The sequence below is a fragment of the Argopecten irradians genome, chromosome 11, assembly GCF_041381155.1.
Source record: "Argopecten irradians isolate NY chromosome 11, Ai_NY, whole genome shotgun sequence".
Taxonomy (NCBI): Eukaryota; Metazoa; Mollusca; class Bivalvia; order Pectinida; family Pectinidae; genus Argopecten; species Argopecten irradians.
In genome coordinates, this window is record NC_091144.1 from 13,753,990 (window position 1) to 13,770,908 (window position 16,919).

General features: G+C 33.1%; 1 protein-coding gene across 1 annotated transcript; it reads left to right on the top strand.

Annotated features, from left to right (window-relative positions):
* Positions 1-4,187: 4,187 nt before the first annotated feature.
* Positions 4,188-14,229, top strand: LOC138334357 (hypertrehalosaemic prohormone-like). Its single transcript, XM_069283017.1, has 4 exons — positions 4,188-4,224; positions 9,592-9,802; positions 11,281-11,336; positions 14,126-14,229. Exons 2-4 carry the CDS (start codon positions 9,596-9,598, stop codon positions 14,148-14,150), a joined length of 288 nt encoding a protein of 95 aa, XP_069139118.1. The 5' UTR covers positions 4,188-4,224; positions 9,592-9,595; the 3' UTR covers positions 14,151-14,229.
* The last annotated feature ends 2,690 nt before the right edge of the window (positions 14,230-16,919 follow it).

Consider the following 16,919-nt stretch of genomic DNA (forward strand, 5'->3'; position numbering starts at 1 on the left):
GTTTAATTCCCGCCAAATAATCATCAAGCCACTGTGAACAAGTCCAAGTTCGTTCCAGACTCGTTTAATCTACCAAACTCACTTGTAAGATATGTACTTTTCCGTCAAAACGAGTTACAAAAATTACTTTAATACACATAAAATCGTCACATTTTTTTTATACAACGACAACGTCAAATACTGTATGCTTCCCAACAGCAGGTCACTTGATTATTGATGACGTTGACAAATGATGACATGGCACTAAGACATACATAGTTCGGTCAAAATTCACCGTGTCATCCAATCAGAATGCGTACAGAGTTTATAACACTTGTGGTATAATCAAATTGCTAATAAACAGCTGTATTTTTAATTTGATACCCTAAGAGTTGAATAGTACCGCCTATTGTGGTAGAATTCTTTATATATATGCACGCGTTATTATAAATATTGGGCAGAAGAAAATATCGTTATACATACATGTGTTAAAGGAAATCAGAGCAAAAAATATATTAAGCAAAAATCTCTATCATTAATGATTATCCCCCTGAACGGTGCAACAGACATTTAGATCTACATTGTATTTCCACCCTCAAATTTCACCTTTTTTCACCCTTTCCCTGTGTACGAGCGTTTTTTGTTTTTTTGGGGTTTTTTTTTGCAAATAATTCTATGTACTCAATAATGAATTTGAATATACCATTTTTCTGTCTGCAACGATTTCGCGTTATGAAATCAAATTTTTCATCAAACGTTTGACATTCAAATTCATAAAAAAATGAAAACGTATATAAAAATAAAACCGAGCTAGTAGTAAAAAAAAATAGGAAAAGCCCTCAGATAAAACAACATCATCAAATCCATTATATTTCTATTGCGATGGAATGGATCTTGATATTCTGAAACGGTGTACGTAGAGATTAAGATTACACTTGTTGTTTATGCTATCATGTGGGTGTAAAAGGGAAATTCTTCAAATCGTTCATAAATAATTAGGGGAAAAAACCTTAAAGGATCGATCACGTGTGCGTTACATTATATAGTCTAAAATAGCAATTCTACCGCCGTTTTGGACACAGCAGATAGGGAGAAAACTAAATTTCCTCTGCTATAAATTGACTTGTTGCGTCCGAATATATGTGTTAATATTAAATTAAGCAAAAGAAGGTCGATATTGATTCGATTGCAATGTATCTTTGTAATGATGAGAACCAGACATATAAACGATCCGGAATCTTCGCAGTCAGAATGACATCAAACAATTATGCTGTCAACAGTATCCATGGTAACCGAATTTCGGTTAAGGATAATGCCAGTAATCTTCAACTCCAAATAAACTCTTTTTAGATATCATCAGTCTGAATAATGCTCAAAGAAAGTGCGCTTGTACGACTTGTTATATATATCATCGAAAAATATTTTGATGACGTCATTTAATTTCTTCAAATAAAATGGCTTTCCCATTGGGAAATCGGATAGAAGGACATTGTGAACAAATTTTGTTTAACATGGATTTGAAATAAAAAGAAAGTATTGATACGAAGACGACACATAGTTTATTCCACTAAATTGTCAGACTTGTTAGCAAAATATGTATATTAGAGAGAAAGAACACAAGATTTAAATGATAACCAAATGGATTGGACATCAGACTACGTCTATGTAAGCCCAAAAAGTGATGGTGTATTTTATTTGACATAATACTCAAATTAAAACATATTCATAGTCTATGGAAATATATTCTTTAATCTCTCATTCAATCAGTGTTTGTCCACTCCAAAGCGTGATTTGGTCATACTCAGACTATGACAACCACATGTTTCTTCATTTTGTTTCCATGATAACCCGTTTGAAGGTTGGTGTGTGCCGAATAATTAAAAAAAAACATAATTATGTTACAATTGACAAAGTGTGAATAAATGTAATCCAAACGCTAAAGACTTATTGTTTTGGCCATTCGATAGAACTTGTATATAGTAATCTGATTACCATAGCAACCAACAAGACATGCATGACCATTTTATATGCTCACCAAATACATGCTACTTCATGTTACTCAATCTCTACATTATAATAATATATAAAGTAAATTCATTAGCTGTTACGTAACATAAAGTATAAATACGCAGTCATTCCTAAAGCATGGCTACTATCAAGCCTACTTGTGATAAATTTAATTTCTCGAGAAACACAATTTATCTCGGGTTAACACATCTTCATGTCTCCCTCATACACGGACAATAAATGTATAATATGCATCATTTACACCGATCAAGAAACGCAAACGATTAATTTGCAAAAATAAACACGGGTTTGCAAGCTTCCATTTGCAAGAACGTCTTAGCGCTAATGTATGTGAATAGATTGCAAACGATTTGTAGATATGTCGACCGCGATTTATCCCAACACGCACCTCTTCAACTAGTGACGACGGGATAGCTGTTCACCAATGACATGTATCTAATAATTAAGACGTTTTTTATTTTTATTTTGTATTTATACTGCTGTATAAACTGCATTTTCGTACAGTTATTTTCAATGACGTGTAAATGACATTTTGTATTTCCTGATTGGTAAGGTGAAATAGCAAAGAGAAAACAGAAACATTGTCAAATGATACAAATTCATATCCCATCCCCAGATGAGTTCAAACGTAGTCTTTGGTCATAGAAACGGAAATAAATAAATTCTTAAAATCTATAAGGAATAACCACACACTGTGGAACGAATATCAAATAATCACTTCTCTCCCAGATATTATATGCATTGTTTTGTTTTGATGTCCTCTGACATCAAAAGAAATGGATTTAAGACATTGTCTTGCCATGACAAATTCGATATTTGTTTTCCGAATTTAATAATAATAAAACATATAGGCCTCTATGCTATTCAGATTTTTTTTTTCTAAATACAATTTATTTTATACTTTATATCACAATGTTTTTAATTTTTTCTTTTTATTGGGCGAATCTCACCTAGTAATGACTACAAATAATAAAGGACTGCATTGGATAGAATGTGCAATATTGTCAAAAGTTACCTCGAATGGAATGGTTACTTGAATGGAATCTACATGGGTGGACTTCAGATTTACACATGGCGATATGGAATTATATTCCAATCTCTTAATTAAAACCAGGTACATGCGTGGTCAACTCACTAAGTGACTACATACGTGTGTAAATGATGGCTTATCTGGTCACTTGATTTTCTTCAGGCTCCCATATCCTTACTTTTTTGAGTTGCTCGATACATATGATATCAACGCAAAGATGCTATACAATAGGGAACGACATTCGAGCTTAATTCTGGTGGCAGACAAAAATTCGTTAACCATTTTTATGTGCTTATTTCACTATTAGCACTTTAAGCATTCACATTTGAAACACTTAATCGGATCATAACTCAAACTGAACACTGATCGAAATGTTGAGATGAGAACTCGACTGTATTGATAGTATATTAGTAATCTTAGTAAGATATAAGTAAGATTTTCTTAGACATAACTTATAATTTGACTAAATAGTGAGTGGAAACACGAAATGGTGACATAATATATGCTACACAAATAGTTTATAATGTTTCAAAACAAATGTTTTTGAAAGATGTTTTTTCATCCTTATTCATTTCTTTATTGTTATTTTTTGTTATATAGTGAACCAAACGATATCGTATTTTGTTGTCGTCTGATACTGATCATAATAATAAAACAAACCCCCTAGAATACGATACTGACGCGTCCTTTGTGTATCCCAGCTTACATAGACAGGCGAAGTCTCTATTTACGAGACCAATCCTCTACGTGATTGGCCGGACAGCGTATTGAGACAATGGTCGACCAGTACTGTCAGCGAACCACCCCCGTAGGCCGGGGAAAATTTAATAAGTATTATAAACTTAGCCATATTGGTAATGTATAACGTGAGTGCTATTTTAATGATATAATGTAGATAGTTTAATTACCAGGTAAACGCCTTGTTATTACTGATACATACTTACATGTAAACAATCCGTGATTAATGAATAAACACGTATTTGTCGTATCCGTTTGAATTTTATCTGGTTAAGTGACAAGCTGACAATGCTTGCATTTCTAGCGCTCTATCCGATACAAGGTGATGCTCCGTAATCGATACTTTCGAAATTTCTCTGCTCTTATAAAGAGTGTGGCGTAGATCACGATCATCACAAGGGGGTCCATTTGAGACTTGAGGAGGTAGTGACTGCTTATCGAACACAGAGGTACGTATTCTTACATTTATTTATTCATATATCAACTTTGCAGATAAAAACAACTTCTATCGAACACAAAATGAGAAAAATCATTCTATTCGCTTTGTTCTTATCAGTTTTTTTTTTTAATTAGGCGCATTTAGCTAATTCTGCAATGATTCGCCTTTAATTATATTTCTATGTAGTTCTTTGTTCTATTGATACAATCATGTTTAAATCATTTCCAATTTTCTATAATATTTTTAAAATGTTTACATAAACATATAACATTTCATCATCAAATGTATTTATGATTTCTCAATTATCTACAAATGATATAGCTTGTTACTTGGTAAAAACTCAAAGTAAATTACGCGTTATAGTAATATGTCTGTATAGATAAATACGCGAATGGAACTTATTTTGTTTACTCTAATGAATTAGCTTACACAATAGTTTATTCATTGAAAGTAAGTACAAAATGATATACATAATATACAACGAACCATATACACAATATCCGTAAGATTCTAAATGCCCACCATATTATAATCATTACACAACAGTATATCGAATAAACTAATGTAGATTCAGATGTACATTATAATGCGATTTTGGCTGCATCGTTGCAATGTAGCAAAATAAGTTAATGTTTTTTTGGTAATCGTATTTACTTCAAGATATATATATGACGTATTAGTATGGCATATCATGGTGTCATTCCGTCTCTGGTCAAATACTTCCAACTTAATTGGATAAATAAAACATAAAGATTGCTATTTTAAGAATTGATGATACCTGCTACTGCTACTGATTTTATGTGCTATTGTTAGTTACAATAATAACATTTTGATAAATTATTACTTTACTTCAATTTATCACAACTAAAGTTAAATTGTTAGTACTGTTCGTCAAATTCCATGATCAAGGTGTTTTAAATCTAGTACTAGCCAAAAGACAAGTATGATATGCTCTTTTTCGATAGAGTACAGTGTCATCCATTGCAGGAATATTCACATGATTATTAAATGTTGGGTTTTTTCCAATAGATAGGTGTTGGTATATTATTTTGGCCAACTGTCGATTGGAAATTGTTAATATTACCTTGTGGCCTAGAATGTTTAAAGTCCGTATATGTGAAGGTTCTCTAAAACTACTTATTTTGGCATGGTCCATTTTTAGGGCAAAAGCGTGATTTATTAGCGCGGATATAAGATACATGTAGCACGATTCGGTGGTTCGATACCGGAAATACCCTTTTACGCAATTCAACGCTTTACATATATTAGGGCTTCAACGATACCGATTAAAAGCGCTAAAATAAAATATTAGATATTTATGAATTATTAGTGGTTCCGATACATGGAGCAAAATGTATATTTGGAAAATGAACTCAAAGCAAATGTTTTAAGAATATATATAGTAAAATGTAGAAGGCGGCGGGTTTTTTGGGGTTTTTTTAATTCGGAAACAAGAACATATGTTAGACGAAATTGTCCAATGCCTGGTTCAGTAATGCTGACCTCTACTAATTTCATGGCTGCGAAAATGCAACGAGGTATATCACTTCTTATGTTTATCACCTATAAAGTTGATACGAAGATAGTACACATTTCCTTTAATTTAGTGGTATCATTAACATTATCGCGTCTGAATTCGATAGATGATTGCAGAACCAGAAATATCTGAACGCAATCCCCTTATACATTCGAACATTGCTTTGTCGGGAGTTCGGTTACTGAAATTTCTGGAATAGTAACCGTCATTGTACCATTTGAGAATATGTTTATAGAAAAAAATATTCATACTAGCATTTAACCTTCGTTACATGTATGTATATTCGTATGTAATATGATGTAGATATATTTACATTCAGAGTATGTACATTGTATATGAATAATGTTTCTTATTTAAAGTAAACAGTTGGGCAAGGATGGCTAAAGTCGGTAAAAATGGTGTGAATGTATCCAGTATAATTTTCTTATGCAATAGAAAAATAAAATCTCTCGTGAAAATCTGTCTGCGTACAAAGAAATTAGTTTAAAGAATAGGAATCCTAAAACGTCCTCCCGGCTGACTATGTCCGTGGTTACATTTCCACGCAGCCCCGCTTTCAATGCTTTCAACGTTTCTTTATTTCAATGGTCAGAACCGGGAAACGTAAGCAGAACTTGATCGTCGTATCAATATGTGAGAACTTTTGGAAGGCCTATCAACTTATTTAGACTGGTTTTCTTTACCCGGACTATTCACTTTAAGTGGGCCCTTAAACACTATGTCCTGATTATATCGTAACTTACTGCATATCGCTTTAAATTCACGGGGTGCATTATTCCGTGGGATAAATTTCGCGGTACACCGGCTTCCATGATTCGAGGTTTTGTGGAATCGTAAAGAGTTGCTTTCTTTATTATCATATTAAGTGGTATTTGAAATAATTCGCTGGTGTTTTGAATTTGCAGATTTTAGAAGAAACTTGAGCGTGTCGAAAATAAAACCGCCGCAAAGTTTAGCCCCGATATCGTATGTTTTACTAAGGTGAATATCAAATGTGACATAGAAACGTTATCATTCCTTTTTATATTTGTCCAAGAACTTTTGGTCGTATAAAACCTTATATTTACATCCATTTTTTTTTCTTTTTTTTTCTTTTTAATTGAATTGGAATGAATATTCCGGTAATCCTACACAGTCTTTCCGATGGGAAACATTGCCCTCCTACTTGTTGAATACTTTACTTGCGCAATGATCCATTACTACGGAATTATTTAGCTGAATATTTTATACGTTTCCATGAAAAATCCAGATTGATACAAAATCAAAGTGAATAAAGGTAGTTTATGCATGGAAACGTCTGTGTATTTAGTATCTAGGCATTTGCGATGGAATCTACATTGCCCACCGAATTTTCGTGTTTCATTTAATTAATCAGGAGGATGAAAATCATGAAAAAATTATTACCGCGGATTTGAATGAGACTACTTAATAAGTTGTAAGAACTCGTGTAATTAGCCGACAGATAATCTACTGTTAATAAAGAAAACACACACATTAATTAGGTCGCTGCAAACAAAAATAAAAAAGGTTAGTATTTACTTATATTATTGCATGTAAGAAATATCTGGATTCGTCATTTATCAATATAAGGTCCATGCACCTGTCTGAGATGTGCGTAATTTTTTTTCTAAATATCATCACGTTTATAACACTAAATCATGTATTTTACATAACAGTTACTCTTTGTGACTTTAATAGACCTTAAGTAGACTTATTTTTGTATACAAAGAGACAGTAACGGATCAATTATTCATTTCAATGTTCTATTGTAAAGGTGTAATGCTGGATCTGTACGATATACCTTTTGTAAACATGCAATCAAGATGTATATTTGGTTACTGCTCGCATGTAGATGCTGATTAATCAATAGGAAGTTGTAGATTTTGTTAGACTCTTACTAACTGTCATCGTCGGAAAACTCACGAGTCACCGCTCTACGTTTCGTAAACATAAAGCAGTGACTCGTGGGATTATGACGATGACTAACTGTTTGAGATAAGTTGAAATGACAGTGAATCGTAAAATGGTGGGAAAATATACTCGTAGTAAAGGCAAATAGGCGAAAACATAATATATTATACTTTTTGTTTAATCAATATAAGCTAACAAAATAAACCCAACTATGTAAAAGGATACTCCGAAGTTATTAGAATTATTGCAATAACAGCCACCAAAGTATAAAAGATATTGATTTTATACCACATCTTTCGGGTGTCCCCGAATTCAACACAAACCGTCTATGATAAAATTTTGTTCAGAATGGAATGGTTCAATATACGAACTGAGCGTTTCTATAATATGCAACCAAATATGATCGTTAAATATTAACGTACAAAACTTGATTATTAGCAAACGGAAATGGAAAACTTTTTGACTTCCTAATGCAATAACTTGTTGAACTCCAATGAAGCAAATTTGTTCAAAAATTCCTTCCATTGAATCTAACAAAATCACTTCATTGCAAACACAGTATTAAATTTGATGCACGAGAGTGCTTGCTTCATATCTTAGATATCCAGACTGCTGTCTTGTCGTGTCCAGAATAGAAATTTAATAATTATTGATTTACCTAAATGCTTAATTGTTTAATGTGTGTTTTATGTTATATATTCGCATGGTGTCTTCATGTAAATTATCTTCTCCGCTCTATCATGATATCCCATCGAAGCGCACTGTAGAATAGCAAACTGTTAGTATTAAATCCAACACTGTCACATTATACTGACGTCAGTCACATAGGACATTGAGCAGGAACAGACAACCAATCTGTTACAGACCTAAGATTAATTTCCCTGCAGTGGCGCACGCTGAACTTTAAGCTAAATGTGAAAAAGTGTGAAGCAAACAAAAGTTTTTTGGAGCAGGATGTTCTTTGGGGGGAATATAAAAGATAAGATGACAAATTTGTCACCTTTTTAAGATCATACAACGAAGTCACCATTCACTATATTCGAAACGGTCATGAAAATGCCGATGTGCCTGGAAATACTTTAAAGTCAAATGGCTAAGGGGTAGCTAAAGTATTCACTGCGTAAGATGACATACAATGTAGTAACCTGCCACTGATAACCCCTTTCTATGAATATTTTCTATCTAATTCATCTCGATTATTTGCATATCGTGCTAACGTTTTACCGCACATGTGCAAATTGATAATGAATTTCTTATAAAATAGTTCTTTCCAGTATTCAAAATGAAATATTTAAGCTTTTCTTTTGTCTTCAAAAGGAAACTTCCATACACATACGTGTTTATATGGAATCAATGCAACAATAAACGAAATACAATGTAGTTACCGTTAACATGATCAGTATTAAATCTGAGATTTTTTTTATAAATATTGAATATATTTTATATTAGATTTATCTGATTCAGTAGAAGTTTATAATGATTTGAAGTGGCCAGGTGTATGATGACGGTTATTGCCTGTGGTTTTAGCCCTAGACTACATTACCTATTAAATGTTTAAACAAGTGAATTGCTCTCAATAACATGTTAAAAGTAATCAATTCCGTTTTTGCTAGTTTTGTATGTCTATAAATGCATATGAATTAATGTATCACTTAGCCGTGTATTTTAGTGAGCGTCAAGTTTTGCGATTTTGACTTAGATTGGACATTTATTCACGTGCATATTTCCGACCATAGTAATGTCCGGCCAAATCGCGACAAGAAGACTATATGATATTTAGGTTTAAGAGCAAATCGTTGCGTAAGTCGAGTATTTATGTTCTTCCAAATGGCGCTATTATAGCATTTTGATATATTTATTTTGGAATAATTTTCTTAAAAATTCGTACTTATCCCATTGTTGATTTATCTCTTATTAAAATTTTAATAGGACAATGGCTTCTAAATGGATCCTGCTATTATCTATAGTGTCCAGTGTGGTCCTACTCACAAGGGCCCAAATAAGTTTTTCGACGAGCTGGGGCAGTGGTAAACGTGCAGCATACAACGAACCAATTAATCACAACAATATCAATCTGGACAGCACGTGTATGAGTAAGACGGAACCGGAGGTCCTTCTAGAACTTGTAAAAGCCATACAGGTAAGCAAATTTAGAATTCGGATTTCGGAAAGGTTGACTTTACATAAAATAACATAACATAACATGTATCACGTGGCGTACATTTGCACAGTGTTCTTCAATAGATTTTACGTGCTTAGGTAAATTTAAGATTTTTTTGACATTGTTGAGAAGTCCAGCTATGTAATTTATTATGAATAAAAATATTTTAGCAATCAAGATTGAATTCATTCAAATAAATGTTACGTTTTTCCTTCTATAATAGATATATTTGAGATGGTACTAGTATCAATTGAATACAAATGTATTATTGATCACATAGTTGAGAAAGAAATGTGTCGTACATTATCGTGCAGCTGACCAGTTGACATGAACCGTTCTTACTGTCATGTCTTATTAACAAACACGACTGTGATAATATCTTATTGATTTCCTGTTTTCATATCAATGCCTCTTTCGCGTGTCTGTCCCTTTAACCAGATTTTAAATCGCCATTGTATCAAACAGACTACATATAACTGACCTTCCACTTAAACGTAGGAAAGAACGAACACCCTCGTCCGCCATTATCGTCTAAGGTGAATTACCAATCCGGAAATAATTGAATCTTCAAATGAAAAGGGTTTGCAGAACGTGGGACGGTTGCTGCAATATCGGGAGATATTTTCAATATTGCGCGTTAATGTCTTTGACAAATACCACATGTACTGATGTTAAGGGCCCTACATTAACGTGTTAAATACAGACCTGTCATTCAACTACCGTTCTCTGATAGCGTACATACATCTCAATGGCACAAACACGGTGTGAAATATAGCTTTATCATATTCGTACACTTATGTACTATTATTACGACTGACAGTAATCATGAGAGGATCTAGAAATTAATATATTCGGAGATGTGTCAAACAATACCATCGTAATTTCTGTTATGTTGTTAATTTAATACATATAACATATTTGGTTAGTGCAATGCAATTTGAATCGTGGAAAAAGTATGAAACATTAAACATATCATACTAAGACCCTCATAGGAAGAGTAGGCATCGCATTAGTGTCTTGAACACTTGTATGATTGTTTTAATATTTTTGTTAAATAGACACATTTAAGAAGACATGAAATTATACGTAGCTGTAAGAACAAAAACAAAACATGCGACCATTCATTCATTCGAATTTTACACTTTGGGATCAAAAGATGTCAAAATAGACACCATTTATTTTAGTCGGCGATACTCATACGGATCAGACAAGATCGAAGCCTTCCGAGTTATTGTCAAGGTGTACTCGAGGAAAAGCAATATATATACTGATTTATTTGATAACTTTCCTCATATAGACTTAAGTAAACTCGATAATATGGAACACTTAAAGGTGGCGGTGAACAATAAGTGGAACAGTTCATATGTTTTATATGATAGAAAGTGAACAGTTTATAGACTATACAACCTAAGGTTTGTTTTCTCATTTACACATATTATTTTTTTTTTATTTTGTAGAAACAAACCGAGCGAGTTATAGAATGCCTCATGGAATCCAAAACGGCGAAACAAAGGTAAATAAACTGATATTAGCCAGAATATGTGTTGTTAGTGTTTTCATCAGTTTTTGTTTTCATAATCAGTAGTATTACCTAAAGTCACCTTATAAAGCATACTAATTTTAGTTCTTTGAAATGTAACCTTTTCAAAGTATATAGTTCAGACAAGTTTCAAATGCTCGGAATAGGCCAACATAATGTTACCACTGGACATAGAAAGATTAAGAGCAATCGCTGCGGTAAATCGACCACTGTAACCGGTATATCAGTGTACTATTTTGTTTGGTTTGTAACAACATATATGCGTCGGGCCGCGGTGGCCCAGTTGTGAAGATGTCCCGACATACACATATATATATATGTATATACACAGAAAAAAAAATAATAATCTTCACATTGTCCGGTGTAATAATATAGAAAAAACTGCACAAACGACGAAGTCTTCGTTAAGCATTAGCGCTTTCACTTTATCTTCAGATGCTCAACTGTAGTTACATGGTAACAATAACAACAACAACACATGATGACGTCATAGGTTTGTTGACGTCACAATATATAAAGGGGAGGTAAATATTAAATTAGACTATTTAGTTTAGGTTTAAATAATTTGATAAAATACTTTTCTTTCTCTTTTCTTTCTAAAGCAGTGTCTGTGTACAGTTTGTAAAATGGAAATATTTTAAAGTTCTTTTGTCTACATACATTAAGATGTTCACTTAGTTTGATTTTCCTATATTCAGGAGAATGTATATGTAACTACAGTTGAGCATCTGAAGATAAAGTGAAGGCGCTAATGCTTAACGAAGACTTCGTCGTTTGTGCAGTTTTTTCTATATGTATATATATATATGCATTGCCACAAGCCCTCCACCTCTGGGATGCGAATCCCATGTGGGGCAGTTGCCATGGACTGACCGCTGACAAGTTTTTTTTTCTCTCCGGGTACTTATGCTTTCCTCAGCCAACAAACCTGGCACATCCTTACATGACCCTGTCTGTTGATAGGACATTAAACTAATAAATAAACACTTTTATGCGTAAATTGTTATCCTTGTTACAAATCTATATCAAGCGTTCAATGTATCGATTATATAACTTTTATCATCAATAGCATTGTGAATATGCGTGAAGTTGTATGCATCCAGGGACCAGTCTCATTAGCATTCCTTAACTTACGAATATTCCCCACATAAAAGCATTAGTCAAGGGCAAAATATTAAGAAAGAACCTTGAAATATGTAATGCTTATGTATCCTATGGATAATTGTAAGTTACAGAATCCTTAAATTTAAGAAATTTTCATGAAACTGGGCCCAGGTTTTGCCAAATTCTTACTTAGAAAACAGGGAAATGCTCATAACTAACGTTGAACACAAACCATGGCGTAGAAGTTCGCCAGTCATCAAGGTTAAGGAAGTGTCAGTACTGGTGATAAACACAGCTTTAAGATTAAGTGATATCGAAGGCGTTTGACGAAAATGTCATTTATCTTTTCTAAGACTTGGATTTGTCGGTTTAGAAGCCATACAGTGTTAGTTGTACATCAGCACCGATAGTAATCTGCCTATAATAAACAGGTTTAATGTCCCTTAGGACACTTGGTATTTCACTAAATAAGTATCCACACTCTTTTCTTGGTATCTTGTTTTATTTATATTATTCCCTATTCATTGTGACGTTCCGTGTGGGGGTATATTGTCTACACTTTATATTTTATTACACGAAATTGTATGTGAACTATAAATATAACGTCTAAGAATTCTTATTTCTAAATATTGTTTCTCAAAGATTGCGTTGAAAACTAAATCTAATATATCTTTATGTAGTATTTTGCGATATACCTTCAATATCTGGAAATCATCAATCAAATTTTGTTCATTTAACACAAATCTCTATATCTGCTTTTTTGTTGGTAAGCATGCATAGATGAGTGTGGGTTGCCTGACCACAAAATTGGTTATTTACACCAAACTGTAATAAATATACCTCTGTTACATATTTCCAATACTGCCAGACAATCCATTAATATTTACTTTTTTCAATTTCTTTAGTTTCTGTAATGATGTAATTTGTTACTTAAACATTACACACTAACTTCTATCGGATTGCTACAGTGTGATATAGTGATAAAGCAGACTACAATTCATTCTTGTATGTAGTGAACGTTTATATTGAAAATACTTTTATCAGTTATAGAGAAATAAACTGACGTTGCTGTTTGTAACGTCGCTTCTCATATGCTACTACAACGGTATATATACAGTAATTGTATAGAAAAAAGGTCCAACAATTAATGTGAATTTGCATAATGTAATCGATTCAAGTCTTAAGTATATACGTTGTATAAGATCTTAATATTGCACTTGCTATCTTATAAAATAAAGCAAATGGTTTAAATGGTTTTTATACTCATTCGATTGTAACGGTGTTGTGATTTTATTTGATTTGCATCTCTATTTATGTGTTTTAATTGCTTTCAGTCCTCTTTATGTGATTAATATACCATTTATATTGATATAATGTAATAACGGAAGTACGAGATGTTAGATGTTATTGGACAAAAAATGTAATGAGCTAATTCAGTTGAACTAAAGTGATCTGAAATTTTGCTAATTATAAAGTCGATGAAAGGTTTTTTTTCTGATAAATTTGATATAAATGAGAATGCATAAACTGCGCTTTGATTTGCTGATTGACATTTTGCCAGTATAAGTTGATTAGTTTATTTAATTGTCTATGACCTTTGATTTTGTATACATTCCAGTTGTGATCTTGCTATGATTCTATGTATTCTTTTCTTACAGACAGAGATTAATGCACTACTCGTGACAGTGATAACCTTCCGCGCAGAGATGTAGTCCGCCTCTATGTTAAACCAGTTTTCATAAAATAAAAGACAGAAACCATTTGTAACTGATTTATTGTTTATTACATTTTGTCATTCCTTTATTCGGATTGAAGTGTCATATCCACATCTCCCAATGTACATCAGTCGGAATTATGATATGATGAACTCCTTTTCTTCTTCCTTCTTTCCGACCACGATCCGTTTGAAATCACATAATGCTCCCATTACAATCACTTAGAAACAGTATACCTCAGTCATGTGTTTTTGCATTTTTCCGGATTGACAGATCGCCAAATTGCGCTCAAACCGGACGGTTGACCGACACTATTAGTTTATTAGTGACCTAACACGGAAAGATATTGTGTCTAAAGAATTTATCCCGTCGAAGACCCATTCAATGAAGTAACTACAAAAGCATTATGTACTGAGTATAGAAACCAAAACGACTCAAAACTTTTTCACCTTATTGAAACTCGAATGCGTTGTAATGGTCCATTTCTGTTAAAGATGCTCCTCCACTGACAAATAGTATTTTTTCACTATGAAAAAAAGCACTAGACGATATAGTATTTTTCTTCAGTTACACAAGTTACTTACTTTATACCATTACCAACAATGAGAAGTTTCAGCTTCTAATTTTACTTCATATTAAAGATATGAAAAATAATTAATTGCATCCCGAAAAAATTCCATGGCATTTTATCCTATATGGAATGAAGTACTTATTGCGCCTGCACCAAAAGCATTATGTACTGAGTATAGAAACCAAAACGACTCAAACTTAAAACAATTTTCACCTCATTGAAGTACTGATTGCGCCTGCACCAAAGGCAAAATAATCTTTTTTATTTGTTTTTTGTGTTACTTAGACATATATAAACACGATTAAACACCAATTATTGTTCAAATGATGAATATCATTTATGCTCTGTCGGCGGTGGAGCAGCTTTTAATAATCCTAAATAAGTGTTGCCGATTTCGGTTTGCTTTGAAAATGGTCATCAGCGTTATTACTCAAACATTTTGTCTCCATCTCGTTGAGTGCCGTCGTCGCGAAGCGTTACTTGACCGCCATCTTGTTGTTAATGACGTTCGGGGCAAAGAACGATAACTCTATCGTTCAAACCTGATACGATTTCTACTAACCTGATAGGATTATATCTTGGATATCACGTGATGTCATTTTAACCAATAGGAATACAAGATTCTTGTCTGAGGCGGGATCAATGACTTTACATTTAATTTGTATTGTGTATGCTACTACGATTGCTCCGACATTGAATGGAAATACATGCGTGGCGATCGGTCAGTTCCAGGAAAGCAGGAACAATATTCCCCAATGAAAACATTCCCTGGTTACGTAATATGTACATTCATATCAAAGTTATATGAATCATTTAATTTTACATTTTTGATAACTTCTTATTCCGGTTCCTGTGAAATTTATCATACGATAAGGTTATCCTAGTTCAGTTTTCTTAGAAGAAGATACTTCACACACAGAAACACCTCCCTGGTGATTCCCAAACATGGCCGGCTTCTGTTCATTTGTATACAATGATGAATCCGGCACAAGGATCATGTAATAGTCTTTAGATTTAAGGTTTTGCTAAGCCAATCAAAATGTCGTACGTTTTTGTTACGTCATCACGTGATTGCCTAAGTCTAACCTTAAGACTGTTTTTGACTTAAGACTGTTTCATGATCTCAAATTCATATTCATAAAGCAAGTTATTTATTATAGTTTGATTGGATTTTCTGAGCTATTTATAGCAACACACTCTTAAACATATATACATTCACATCCCGCAGCACTGCACAGACGACAGGCAGTCCGGCCTTGACATTGGCTATAAATAGAACGATTTATCTTAATAAACCGAGTCAAACCACAAAAATTATTATATTTAACTATTTCCATGTATGGTATGCATTAATGTGGGCGGGATTAAGTGTCTACACGCGTGGTGTAACATCAGTCAATTGTGTATATAAATATATAGCCAAGATGTTTATTTGTCAGGAAATAACACTTTAGTCCAGGTATCATCGACGTAAGTTTATTCGTCAGCAGTTTTCCAAGTAAGCTACTATATTTATTTTCCAAGTTCTTTAATAATTCTTCCATATTTGATTACATGTGTTGATAGGCAAATGCAATGCAGATGATGCTATATATGATAATGATATGACTGTGTTGGTGGCTACTTCGAATTCGATGAAACAATAAGGTAATCCGATGATAGTATCGTTGATATTGTAAAAGTAAAGTAAAGCTTATTGATAGGTGTTATTATCGAAATAGCAGATTTTTTTTTAAAAGTTTGTTACAGGTAACAAGTGTGATCTATTTGTGTGCATATCCATCATATAAAATGCCTATATATTATAGACTAGGGGAATATACACTATAAATCACAATTATTATACCTCAAGTTTCTGTGATTAGTTGAAATACATCACATGACAGGGAAATAAAGCACCGTATTTCCATCGGGGGAAATAAAACATAGTATTTCCCAGGGTTGCGTGCACCATGGGGACCGCCTATCTTTCACAAGGAGTCATCTCCCCTTTTTTGATGAATGTCAGTTATATTTCATCGAGTGATTGGAAACTTTTATATGTTTTCCGAGTGCGTAGCACGAGTGAAAGATATTGAAGTATCCACCTCCCGAGATCAAATATTACTGGTATTCATCACGAAACATGGGATATTCTATTTATTACATTTGTTTTCTCGCTTCCAT